Genomic DNA, 13658 nt, shown 5'->3' on the forward strand with positions numbered 1-13658 from the left:
GTGGCTGGACATTTGGGTTGTTTCCGGATCTTTGATATTACAAATAATACTGCAATGAACATTCTTGTACATGCCACTTAGGGGAAGAAGCACTGCTTTCTCCTGGGTGTATATGAAGGGGTGGAATTGCTGGTAGTATGTTTAACCTTAGTCAATACCACTGTGCAGTTTTCCAGAACAACTGTACTGGTTTACAGCCCAACCAACAGGTGTGAGCATTCCAGATGCCCCGCACCTCTATGCTTTTACTATTATCTGGCCCTTTCGATAAGTATTAGCATCTTGTATTCCCTGTGACCAATGAGGGTGATCCCTTCTCCATATGTTCACTGATGACTCTGTGTTATAAAATGCCTCCCTGGCTCTGCTCATTTTTCTACTGGGTTGTCCTTTTACTTCAATGATTTCTAGAAGCTCTTTACATATTCTGGAAACAAATCATTCACCAGTTCTAAGCACGCAAATACCTTCCCTTGCTTAGTAGATTGCTTTTTCCTTTCTTGGTGTTGCCTCTTAATAAACAGATGTTCCTAATTTTCATGGAGTTCACTTTACCAGTCATTTTTTTTTTTAAGATTTTATTTATTTATTTCACAGACAGATATCACAAGTCAGACAGAGATCACAAGTAGGCAGAGAGGCAGGCAGAGAGAGAAGGGGAAGCAGGCTCCCTGCCGATCAGAGAGCCCGATGCGGGGCTTGATCCCAGGACCCTGGGATCATGACCCGAGCCGAAGGCAGAGGTTTTAACCCACTGAGCCACCCAGGCGCCCTTACCAGTCATTTTTGTATGGTTGGTACTTTTTGTGTCCTGTTTCAAAGCTCTTTGCTGACCCCTCCCCCGAGGTCATGAAGATACTGTATCTTATACAAGTTTTGTGTTGACTTTGCAATCAGGCCTACAAATCATCTCTAATCTAATTGTAACCATTTTGTTGGTAGATTCTTCAGATTTTCTCCTCGACACTTACATCACCTTGAGATGACATTATTTGCCCTTCCTTTCCAATACTATGCTTTTTATATCTTTTTCTTGCCTAACCACAGTGTTGATTAGAAGTGCAAAGATGGGTATCCATGCCTTGTTCCTGATCCTGGAAGGGAAATATTCAATATTTCCCCTTGGAACTTTCTTGTAGATACCTGTATTCATTTCGTATGGCTGTTGCACCACAAACTCGGTGGCTTAAAGCAACACAAATGTGTTATCTTACAATTCTGAATTCAGAAGTCTGGAATTAATCTTACAGAACTCCTTCCAGAAGCTCCAGGGGAGAATCTGCTTCCTTGCAGTTTCCAGCTTAGAGGCTCACGCGTCCTTGGCTCCCAGCCCCTCTCTGGCTCCAAGCCAGCAGCACAACCTGCCCAGTTTCCGGGACGTCACTCCAACCTCCGCTTCTGTCATCACACCTACTCCTCCTGCTTCTGGCCCTCCTGCCTCCATCTTAGTAGGACCCTTGTGATTACATCAGGCCCCTCTGTCTAATCCAGGACCATCTCCCGTCTTGAAGTCCTTCATCCCATCTGCAAAATCCCCTCTACCATATAAAGGAATCTAGTCACAGGTTTGGGGTTTAGGGCGTGGACATCTCTGGGGGCCATTACTGAGCTCACCATGCTTTCCCTTATCAGATTGGGAAGTTTCTTCCTCTTCCTAGGTTGCTATGACTATGATTTAAAATCAGTTTAGAATTGTATCAGACACTTTCACTGCATCCCTTGAAAAGGTCATATCATTTTCTCCCTCATTCTGATAATGGGGTGTATTCTGTGAAACCATATGAAAAAAAACCATAATGGTGTGTATTATGTGACACTAAATGTGAAACCGACTTGGCATTTGTGGAATGATCTGCTTCAAATGACTGCCAGTCTGGGTTGTAGGCTCATCTTCCCATTAACATATTTCCACTTGGAAACATTTCCCACTCACTGCACAAGCAGTTCCTGTTTTCAGAAGCCAGTCTCCACGCTGCTACTACAGGTTGAGCAGCTCACCTTTACCTCTCTGTCCCTCTGTTCCTCCTCACCAGGAGTAACGATATTTCCCACCTCAGGGTTGTTACGAACATTCAGTCAGGTGAAGTCTGGCCATGGTTAAGTGCTCCGTGCTGGCTAACTAGCATAATTAATGACTTCATGGGGCTGTGGGACATGCAGCCCATGCATGCTACTGCCCCACAATCTGCGTACGTCAAGACTCTAACTTTTCCCTGCCTCTCTCGTCCATGCTCAGTCCTCACTATTCTGAATTTAGGACCCCTGCTTGGGGTTGCTGGAGGAGCACAGGGACTGAGAGAGAGTGGGATGAGGACATGCGGACGGGCGAGCTGCAGGGGTTCTGTCCAGGTCCCTCGTGCCCCCATTGCTGCACTCAGAGCCGTCACTTCCCTGATACCTTCCACCCCCCAGGCCGGCCTACTTGGACCATACACCCCCACTTTACCCCATCCCCGCCACGTTCCCTCTTCCAACCCTCCCTGGCAACTCCCGCCCACCGCTCCCCCACCCAGAGTCATCCCCTTCTTGTCCAGAGCTGTGTGCATTCTCTGAATGTGTGTTACATCATTTCTGGGGACTGGGGTTGGCTTGGTAGGGGAGGCAAGCCATGTGCCCGGTGCACCATCCACACCTCCCTCCCCAGCCTCCCGATTCAGACAGAAAGGCCCTGAAGTCTCTTCCAGAGCGGCTCTAGCAGCCACAAAATCCGTGTGTAAAAGAAAGTCGTGATTAGGTGTGGGACGAGTGTCCACGCTCCAAACCCGCACAAGCCCATCCCACTTCTGTCCCTCCTCTCTGCAGGTCCCTGATGGCCCTGGGGCCGGCACCGCCCCTGTAACCTCTCCCTGTCTTGGGCCGCCCCCTCCTGCATTCTCCCGTCTCCAGGAGCCAGGCTAAGACCTACCAGAGGCTGCTGCGGGCTTCGTCCCCTCAGCGGGGCCTAGGAGCTGGTCATCTTTACTCCTCTTACTCAGATTTGTAAACTATTTTGACAGGATTTCATTCTTAGAGAAAATTTGAAAGAATAGTACAAAGACGTTGTGGACTTGGAGCTTTTCTGCCTCCTCCATACGATGGGTGCAGGCGAAGACCCTGGGGGAGCCGTCTAAGTGACTGCTGGGGTCGCACTGGCCAGAGAAGACCGCGCCTCTCGCTTCTGCTCTGGTCCACTCGGATGGCCTGAGCAGGATGGAGTCGGCCAGCTTCTCCACTTTCACTCATTCATAAGTTCGGCTCTCATGCGGAGGTATTTTGAGACCCTCAGAGCATAACTTCGAATCCCCTTCACAGTCTCTTCTTGCTGGTGAGGGTGTAAAATGGGACAAACCTCCAGAAAGGCAGGTCGGCATAAGGCTCTGAAGCTTGGGAATGCTCACAGTCCCTGGCCCCTTTTCCCCCTTCAGAAAGTCAGTTGCCAAGAGCCAGCCTGTGGTGGCACACCAGTGCCCGAGGCAGCATGTGGCTGCCACTCTTGGTCCCCCGACATGCCCTGGTTAAGTCCTGCCTTACTGCACCCCTTTGTAATTGCGTACAGGGCTCTCACCGAATTAGTAATTTCCCAGGCATTTGCTGAAGGTGAAGTGTTTTTTTTTTTTAAAGATGTGAAATTATTAAAAATAGGTGTTAGAAATTACTAGAAGCAATACCCCCAGAATGTCACCCACAGTTTTTTCAAAGTGGAGGAGTTATTTTGTTCTCATACTCTTTTACTTCTAAGAATTTTTTGTTTTGTTTTGTTTGGTCTTACAAGGAACCCTTTTTCCTCTAAATCGAGGATAAGGGGAGAAAGCATCCATATTTTGAAGCCCTTAGTTTGGTGCCTCTTGGGTTCTGTCCCTGCTGAGCTGAGCAGCAGGAACCTCTCCCTCACCCACAGGAGTAGGAGAGCAGCAGAGCTGGGGTCCTTGGCAGCTCCCATCTCCCAAATTCCTGCCCTGCCCTCCACCCCCTAGGCCTCAGGTGCTTTGCCTCACTCACCCACAAACTCAGCCTTCCCCTGGGAAGCTCCTGGAGAATCCTGCAGACAGGGTATGTTCACCTGGTGTCCCACTGCCACCCTGCAGGCAGGTGCCTCTGTTTTGGAGCTGGCCAACCTCCTGCCAGCTGGCCCCATCAATTCCCGCCTCTTGCTTCTCTCCTCTATGGAATGGGGGTTCCTAAGACTTTAATTTAGAGGGGCCAGATGTCTGAGACACAGATTGTTCTGGGTTCACCAGGTCTCTTTCAGATGCCCATGTCCAACTAGGTTAAACCAGACAGGTGGGTTTATGGAGTTGGAAGGTCCAGGGTTGGACTTCAGGCACTGCCAGATCCAAGAGAACATTTGCCACTAGCTTGTGCTTTCAAGTTCCTCGTGCTGGGCTGGGGGGACGCCAGGACTCCCGAGACACAGGCCACCATTTGGAAGAGCCAGCTCATCTCTCTAATGAAGTATCTCTCTCCCCAGTGTCCACGATTGCTCCTGACCGTTCCACAAATCCTTTCCACATGTCTGGAGATGTGGATTTCTTCTTGCTCAGAGAACAGGAGCGGAATAAGTCTCACGCAGTGAGTATCTAGGATTGATTGCCCTTCTCAGAAGAATGCTTTATTTTATTTATTTAGAGAAAGCACAAGTCGGGGGGCAGATGGAGAAGGAGAGAAAGAATCTCCAGCAGCCTCCAAGTTGAGCGCAAAGCCGGATGACCCTGAGATCATGACCTGAGCTGAGATCAAGAGTTGGATGCTTAACCGACTGAGATGCCCAGGCACCCCAGTGGCTCACCATTTTAAAAAAATCATTTCAAAAGCCTGACTAGCTCTCCAGTCTCTGACCTGTCCCACTGTTCTCACACGGTTTTATCACTACTGTTCCTGGGCCTTATCCAAGTGGGCTGTTAGAAGCTGCTGGGGCCTAGCCTCAACCATGAGGCTTTACTTCTGCTTCCCTTGCACCAGAGGTCATCAGCTCCTGAGACTCTCCCTGTCCTGCAAGACCTATCTCAGACCTCAGGGACCCTCACACCTCCCCCAGGAGACCACCACCCTCCCAACTGCTCTAGCCTTGCACAATCCCCCTCTCTGGAATTCTTGGAAGCCAGATACACACACAAACAAGCACACAGGTGCACACACACAGATACGCATGCCCCTCAGCAGTACCTGGGAGTCCTGGAGCCGGCCCCAACCCCCAGCCCCTGCTTTGTCTGTACCTCAGCATAGTCTGTCTTGCCTCCCCATCCAAGAGCCCCTTGTCCATTCTCACCCCCTGCGGCATGCAAGCAGCCCTGCAGCCAGGCTCGGGGAGGACTCACCTGGGGCATCTCCACTGAGAAGTGGTCAGCATGGGCCGTGTTTCTGGGACACACTCTCAGGGGCATGGGCATGGCCAGTGTTCCAGGCTCCCTCCTGGGCTGACTCTGTCTGCCCCAACTCAGGGTTCAGTATCTGAGATTCCTTGGACAAGTGGCTCCCACTGAGACCCAACCAGTGACCAAAGATACATCAGGAAATGCACATTTTCCAGCCCCACTCCAGACCCCAGGGATCTTGAGTTTCTTTTGGAAGCTCAGATCTAGTTTCCCTGAACCTTGGAGGGTCAGATTTAGCAGATCACAGTAAGTGTGAATTTCAGATGAAAGAGGAATTATCTGTTAGTGAGTATGTCCCTGCACTACTGAATGCCATCTAACTGGGCAAACTGTACTTCCCCTGGGGACCCCATCTTCACCCTGCTCTCTGAAAATGCTCCCTGCCCACTTTCCTCTCAACCCGAGAGCTGTGTTCAAGGCATCCCAGGTGCTTCCACAGGCACACACAGCTCCACAACCTTCCTGTGCAGCGACGGCACATGCAGGACCCCTCTCTCGGACCTTGGTGGCCCAGACAACATGCTGAGGGGAGGAGGCTTGTCCTAGGCTTGGTGGGGGAGGGTGTAGAAATAGATGCTGGCCCCGCCCAACTTCACCTGGCCCCGCCTGCCAGGAGCGGGAACAGAAGACGACCCTGCAGGTGCACGAGAAGATGACCTACTCGTCCAAAGTGTTGGCCAAGCACACCAGCCTGCGTCGGGAGCTGCAGCTGGAGGACGAGATGCAAGACCAGGAGACGCGCGCCGAGGCAGAGCGGCTGCGTGCCTTCCACGACCACACAGCGTGGAAGCTCTGCATGACCAAAGGTGCCCCCTTTTTCTGGAGTCAGGCCTTGCCCTTCATGCTTTTAAAGTGCTTGAAGAGGCGGGGCTGTGGTGCAATGGGGAATGTGGGGGTCTTCATGTCTGACCCTGCCTCCCACTGCCACACACATCAGTTCCAGATGGACTATAAATTTAAAAGCCTTTGAATCCCAATATTGCCTGCATTTGGAACGTTACCGTGCACATGAATGCAGATTGCACACATATAAAATATAGTCCCTTAACTTGATGGTAAAGAGAGTCTGTGTGGCATGAAATTCCCTGAGTTCAGATCTCAGTTTTAGCATTGAATGACCTCGCTCTTCAACTCCTTTGCACAGCAGTTTCCTCTCCTGGCCAGTGACACTGCCGACCTCGTGGGTTGTATGATCCGTCTTCAGATGCTACATATAATTAGAAGGAACTGTATGTGCGTGTGTGTGTGTGTGTGTGTGTGTGTGTGTGCTCTTATTAGTTTTCTGACCCAGTAGGAAATCTTGAGTGCAGAATATGCATTAATATTCTACCAGCCCAGACAATAAAATCCTGGAACCCAGCTGGACTGCAGGTGTACTGAATGGGAATATTAATTAAAAAGACACCCAGCCTCCACGCCTGGCCCCATGGCTTATTTTGGGGTGGAGAGCCCCGAGCTCACTCTGACACTTTCGTGCCCAGTTCTGTGTGAGCAGGAACAGCAGCACTGCAAAGTTTTCATTTCTGTCTCCACCCTCTGTTCCTAAGATCTGGGAGAGGCAGGCTGTGTCTGGATGGGGAAGACTGGACTCAGCATGTTTAGGCACAAGACTTGTCCTTATCCCATATTTGACTTTCAGTGGGGAGCTGGGTCTCCTTGAGGGAAAGGGTCTTCCCACAAGGTGGGCCAGGGAGACAGAGGCCAAGCTGGGTCTCTGCCAGGCTTCTAGACTTAAGACTCCCACACCACAGCATCTTCCAGAAAGGAGAGGGTTTAAGAGATAATGCAGAGAGCCACATGGTTCCATGGCCCTTTCCTCAGTTCCTGGCTTCTCCAAAGTCAGGGCGCTTCTAGGACTTCCTTTCCAGAAAGACGAGAGAAGGAGGCTCCCATGGCCCTTAGCCCCAGCTACATTACCTCTCTGGTTGCCCTCCGGAAGGTGTTCCAGATACCCACCTTAATTTCCTCCCACCTAGCTGAAACCCTGGTGTGCTGACTTAGCTTCTACCGAAATTGGATCCTGAGGGCTTAGGGTTCCCCAAAAAGAGATCATGGTGCCACATTTTTCTCTCACCACCCCGATGCAGGTCCTGACCTAATAGGACTTTCGTTATTAGATCCCGTTGGATGAAATGTCCATGGCGGGGGGTGTCCAGAGTCTTACTCCAGGTGAGAAGAGTACTACAGCAAGAGAGGCTCGAGTCAGACATAGGAAAGGACCCCCCACCTGGCCCAGTCTCCAGCCATGCAGAGTGCAATTCATAAACAGAGCCTTCTTTCCTTTTGCTAGAGGCAGGGCTCAATCTCCCAGAGTCCCTGTAATAACCTGGGCCTCCTAGCACAGCAGATGGGATTGGCCCAGCTCGGGTCTCTCTCGCGCTGCCCACCCCGCCCCCCAGAGGCTTTCCTCCTATCTTTGCAGAAAGGAAGATGGAATCTGATAACATGAACATCTACATTAACCAGAAGCGGCAGATATTCCTCATCCAGGTTGGCCCACCTACAATGCGCAGGGGGTCCAGGTAGGGGGCTCTCCCAGCCAGGAGCCTGACTCCCGCTCTGGTGGCCCTCAGTACGCCCTGGACATGAAGCGGAAGGAGATCCAGCGGCTGGAGATGCTGGCGGCCAAGGAGGAGGCGGAGCTGGAGCAGGCAGAGAAGTCCCTGGAGAAGGACGCAGCCTTGTTCGACGAGTTTCTCCGGGAGAACGACCGCAGCTCCGTTCAGGCCCTGAGAGCGTGAGCCCCCCGCGGAGGGGCAGCCCGCGCGCCCCAACCCCGTGCCCCCGGAAGTCTGCACCTGCGCCCAACCTGCCTGCATCCGCCCAGCCGCCCAAGGGGCCCCAGGAGGCTCCTCACCCCACCCCCCCTCCCCCAAGGCAGTGTACACGCCCCCTTTAACAGTCTGCGGTTGGCTCCCTGCCCCCACCCCCATCCCCACCCCCAGGGCTGAAAAGGAGACCAAAGCAAAAGTGGAGAAGATCATTGAGATCCGTGAACTGACCACCCAGATCATGAACATCAAAAGGTGAGCTAAAGGAGAGAGCCTGCCCATCCTGGTCTGCTGCCTTTCCCTCCGCCCCTCCCAGGGCCAAAAGGAGCCCCCGTGCAGCACAGACCTCATGACTTCACCTCCCAGACTTACTAAATAGCTTAGGGACTCATAAGTTAGGGACTCAAAGCCTGCCAGATGCAGCTGCACATTTTACGGATGAGGTGACAGAGGCCAAGAAAAGATTCAGTGACTTTGCCAAAGCCTCATTAGGAGGCAGGGCTCACTTGGCAGACAGGGTCGCCAGGGTCCACGGCCACTCCAAAGTCACAGACCACTGTCACTGTGGAGGTCTGAGCCCCATTGGTCCCCAGTACAGCAGTGCTGCCATGCCTGTCCCCAGGAAAACAAGGAGCATGCCAGGCTTGGCCAGGCGTGGCCAGGCTTCAGGGGCAGTCCCCTCTGGAGGGGTGTCCCAGCAGGCAGAGCCTGACCTCACCACTCTTTCCCGGGTCTAGTGAAATCTCCAAATTTGAAGACACTTTGCAGCATTACAAGATCTACAAGGACTTCCTATACAAGCTGTCGCCCAAGGAGTGGTTGGAAGAAAAGGAGAAGAAGCACCAGGATCTCAAAAAGACCAAGGAGGCCCCCGAGCCCCCCAAAGAGAACATTTCATTCTCCACAGGAGGGGACAAAGGTAGCAGAAAAGAGACAGCCAGTCCCTGGGTCCATCTAGGGCATGGAGACCCACAGGCTGGGCCCCTTCCATGCTTCACAAAGCCCCAGCCAGAGGCAGTAAGTGCCCTTTGGGGCCTGGTGGCTCAGCTCACACATCCAGTCGAGGAAGATAGAGCCTGCTCTAACTCAGACCCCAGGCACGTTCCTCCCATGCATATCTTTCTGAAACTGAGGGGAAGAGGGCTGGGAGGATCCTGGGGGCCCTGTGCCCTCAAGCAGTGTTGCTGAAATTCTGGCTCCAGCAGAAGCCATCTGGAACCCTCCCTTGCTTCCTGTAGGACCAGGGAACAAGGGCAAAACAAGCTCTAGAGGTATGTGGCTGCCCCAAGCTGGAAGAGTCCTGCCCTGGACTGGGGGATATGGAAACCATTCCTCTGCTTCCTCCAGATGGGCAGGGCCCAAAGAAACCCTCGAAGTCCCTGCCGGTGACCCGGCTGAGGCGGCTTCTATCCAGCTCCATGAGCCTCCAGTACAGCAGACAGCCCAGCCTGAACAGTGAGCTGGACCCCAAAGGGTGAGTAGGCCTCGGGTAGGGCAGGGAAGTGGCTGGGGCCTGGTGGGGAGTGCTCTGCAGTGGCTCTGGGCTAGGGGTGCCCAGGATGAGCCCAGACTCTCTGGGAAGGGCGAGACCATGAGGAAGGGCTGTTCTCAATACAGAAGCTGTGTAGTCGGACTTAAGCACTAAAATCAAAATGTTTTCTGAAAAGTTTTATTTCTGTCCGGTTTGATCAACTTATGCCTGAGGTGGCCCACTCAGGTGTTAATGGGACAGTCTGGTATAAACGGTGCAGGCAGCCAAATTGGGCACAGTGAATGGGAAGACATATGCCCCCTGCCAGCCCTCGGTGGCCAGGGAGTGCTGGCCAAGGAGGTCAGAGCTCCGGAGCCTTTCACGAAAAGCCAGAGTCTGGATTTTTACTAAAATTACCCAGATTTAAGTGTGACACTTACTTTGGACAAACAGAAGCCTCAAACACATCCGCGAGTCAATGCAGACCTATCCCTACCCCACTTTAAAACCTCTCTGCTTCTAAGGCCAGAGCCATACCCCCCCCACCTCCCACTGCTGCTGGGTCACCCCCCAGTTACTCTTCCTCCCTCACTGAAAACTTGTTTAGTTTTAGGAGTTTGCTAAGTGATACATTCAGAAAAATCACAATCGTATAGAAAGGTATAAGCTGAGAAGTCTTAGCCTCCTGCCCCCAGCCCCAGGCTTGGCACACCTCCTTCCAGCCCTCTTCGCACCCAGACTGGCTTCTTGGGCCAAGAAGCCACAGATGGCACTGCAGTGAGATTGGTTATCTACAGGATATCCTACCAACCATTTGGTTTTTTTAAGATGTATTTATTTATTTGACAGAGAGAGCACGTGCGCGTGAATGGGGCGGGGAGGGGCACAGAGGGAGAGGGAGAGAGAGAATCCTAAGCAGACTCCCCACTGAGCCTGAGACCATGACCTGAGCAGAAATCACAAGTCTGACACTCAACCCATGGAGCCACCCAGGCACCCCTCTCCAGCCTTTTAATGTTAACAGTACATTGAACCATAAGAAGTTGCTGTTCAGTAGTTCAAATGAATACCGGCATGTCCTCCTGGTTCAACGTAAATACAAGCAAAGGTGATTTTCTTATGCCCGTCCTTCCTTTTACTGGAGAGCTGACCCTGTGTATCTTGCTGTCTGTCCATAAGCGGCACAGCCGGGGAGCGCTGGAGGTAGTCCTTCTCAGCTTCCCTTGTCTGTCTGTCCCTGGCCTCTTGGCGCTACTGGAGCGATACTAATATGTGATTATGGGGAGGGATGGCCTCAGATGGCTACCAGGTGCTCGCCTTTACAGGGCCAGGGGCCACTGCCAGGGGTCTCACCTGTCTTGTGCAATCTGGACCATCCCCTCGGGCCAGCCTGGCAAGACTGGAGAGCCAAGGGGCGCCTGGGTGGCTCGGTGGGTTGGGGCCTCTGCCTTCGGCTCAGGTCATGATCCCAGGGTCCTGGGATCAAGCCCTGCATCGGGCTCTCTGCTCTGCGGGGAGCCTGTTTCCTCCTCTCTCTCTACCTGCCTCTCTGCCTAGTTGTGATTTCTCTCTGTCAAATAAATAAAATATTAAAAAAAAAAAAAAGACTGGAGAGCCAAGGCAGGTGGCTGGCAGGTGGAAACCCAGGGAAGAAGAGCTGCTGCTGCAGCATGATCTGAAGTCAGTAGGCTGGCAGAATTCCCTCTTCTTTGTGGGAGGTCAGTCTTTGTCTCTTCAGGCCTTCAACTGATTGGACGAGGCCCACCCACACCATGAAGGGTCATCTACTTTACTCAAAATCTACTTATTTGTTCATCTCATCTAACAAACATCTTCACAGAAACATCTAGAATAATGTTGAACCTAGGCAAGTTGACACAAAATCCACCGTCCCAGGGCACAGGGGTAGGTCTACTGGTCATGCATAGTCATTCCAGTGTCTGACAGTTCTCTTAGTCATCCTGGATGCTCTAGCCGAAGGTCCTGCCTCCTCCTGGGATCAGGTTCCAACTCCAGGGACTCTTGCCCCTTAGCCTCTCCAGCACCATCTCTGGGACCACCAAGTACCTCTTACACATCCTGGATTTCTTCCTGCAGTGCCTGACCCCCCCCCACATATGCCCACCAGTGTTCTCCAGCCATGACCAGTGACCACAAGACAGACCTCCTGCCCCAGCCCCCCTGCCCCTTCCCCAGCCAGCCCCTGCCTCTCTCCCTGCTACTTCCCTCGTTGCTACTCCAGTCAGCAACCCCCAAGCCCCAGTGCCTCCTGGAGGGTACCCACATGACAGGCGAGAAAATGGGGTCACATGGAGCCAGATGTAATTGGCACCCTCAGGCCCAGAGCCTACAGGAGCTGGGAAGCTTCAGCAAACCAGTGATGTGATCAGACTTAAGTCTTTTATTCTTTTTCTCTCATACTTATGCTATGTCAACAGATCACAAAAAAAAAAAAAAACCTTTAAGTTTTTTAAGTTTTTTAACTTAACTTAAGTTAAGTGAACAACTCTTGAGTTCTTACACATATATGTACCCGTGTAATCACACTCAGGTCCAGACATAGAATATTCCCAGAGCCCAGAACTCCCTCAGGCCCTCCTCATTCAGACCCCACACCGGTACCTTCACACTATTTTGTCTTTGTTGCCCTGGGACACTCTCCCTGTTCTGAAACTCGGTGCACCGAGGACAGCAGCAGTGGGCTCTCGGGGCCAGTGTCCCTTCACTGAGCATCTGCGCGGTTGTGTGCGGCGGCAGGTGGTTCTTGGCAGTTGCCGCTTAGTGTCCCACCTCATGAAGAAGCCCCACTCTTTGGGTCCTCTCTCCGACTGGTGGCCTTTTGCGTTGTTCCCAGTTCTTGGCTCTTCTCATTAAAACTGCTGCCAACATTCCTGTACTTCTATGCATAAGCACTCTCTTTTGCGTGAGCACTATGTTGGTTGGAAGTAAGAGTGGGACTGCTGGGGCACAAGTGAGTCAACGTGAGCGTTAGCAGCTTCTGCCAAACAGACTTCTGCCGTGGCTGCCACATTTGCCGCTCCGGCTGGCACCCCCACGTCCCGCCCCACATCAGGTCAGATCCTGGGATCATGCTATTGTAGGTTCCCGTCTGTCTTGGTATTCTGGCAGGGTTGTTCAAAAATCATGTCCTAATAGAAAATGTGACAGTGGGTAAGACCAATACATCATGAGATGATGTCATTGAAAAGGTGGTTTTTACTCTGTTCTCATGAGGAGGGGGCACGCCACACAGCCTGGGGCTACAGGGGGAGGCAACCAGCTGGGTCCGGAGGAAGAGGGAGTGCAGGAGGTATGGGCAGGAGCCCTTCTTGTGGTTTCTGCAGGAAAGAGCAAGTGCGCAGGGTACGTGGATTTAGGATTGGTGGGCTTGATTAATTTCAGGGCTCTGGGGCCAAGGGGTGTCCTCGGTTATCTGGCCACCAGGGCAGGGGAATAGTGACCCCAGCTATGAGAACTTGGTATTGGTTGGTTTGCCCCTGAAAAGCATATTCAAGGGTGTGTCCTTTACCCTTTCTAGGAATTGGCTAGCCCTGGGAGGGACAGTCTGTCCAGTCAGGAGTCAGCTCAGCCCCAGGGGTGAAAAGATCAGAATATGGAGAATAAAAGACAGGAGTCCTATGGGGGTGGGGGTAGTATCTCATTGTGGTCTTCATGACACTTTCATGATGACACATATGATGGCTACTCAGATAGCCTCCTTTGTGAGGTGTCTGTTCAATTTTTGTACATATTTATTGGATTATTGGTCTTCCGCTTCTGGTTTTCCATTAATTCTTTATATATCTGGATGCCAGTCCTTTGTGTAAAAGTGTAGTATGACTATATTTGCCCAGTCTGTGACTTGTCTTATTAGTCTCTCAGTGTTATTCTTTTGAGTCCAATTAGCCAATCTTTGCTTTTATGGTTGGTGAATGTTGTGTCCTATGTAAGAAATCTTTGCCAATCCCACTGAAATAGTCTCCTTTGTTTTCTTGGAAGCTTTCTAGTTTATCAGCTTAGGTAAGTGTGGTGGCACAAGGGTTGGAGAGAATGGGTGGCCCAGGA

At 51.9% G+C, this 13658-nt stretch overlaps 1 protein-coding gene across 5 annotated transcripts in view; it reads left to right on the top strand.

The window, feature by feature from the left end:
• Nucleotides 1-13658, top strand: part of CFAP100 (cilia and flagella associated protein 100) — a 51175-nt gene that overhangs the window by 15604 nt on the left and 21913 nt on the right. For 4 of the 5 annotated variants that reach the window (XM_047742815.1, XM_047742820.1, XM_047742837.1 and 1 more), the window contains exons 4-11: nt 4448-4548; nt 5965-6157; nt 7774-7841; nt 7925-8088; nt 8297-8377; nt 8860-9041; nt 9361-9393; nt 9470-9596. In XM_047742815.1, the coding sequence (XP_047598771.1) occupies nt 4448-4548; nt 5965-6157; nt 7774-7841; nt 7925-8088; nt 8297-8377; nt 8860-9041; nt 9361-9393; nt 9470-9596 (949 nt within the window). The remainder of the gene's footprint in view (nt 1-4447; nt 4549-5964; nt 6158-7773; nt 7842-7924; nt 8089-8296; nt 8378-8859; nt 9042-9360; nt 9394-9469; nt 9597-13658) is intronic. The other variant, XM_047742828.1, reaches the window with a different exon arrangement.

This window comes from Lutra lutra, chromosome 1, assembly GCF_902655055.1.
Source record: "Lutra lutra chromosome 1, mLutLut1.2, whole genome shotgun sequence".
Taxonomy (NCBI): Eukaryota; Metazoa; Chordata; class Mammalia; order Carnivora; family Mustelidae; genus Lutra; species Lutra lutra.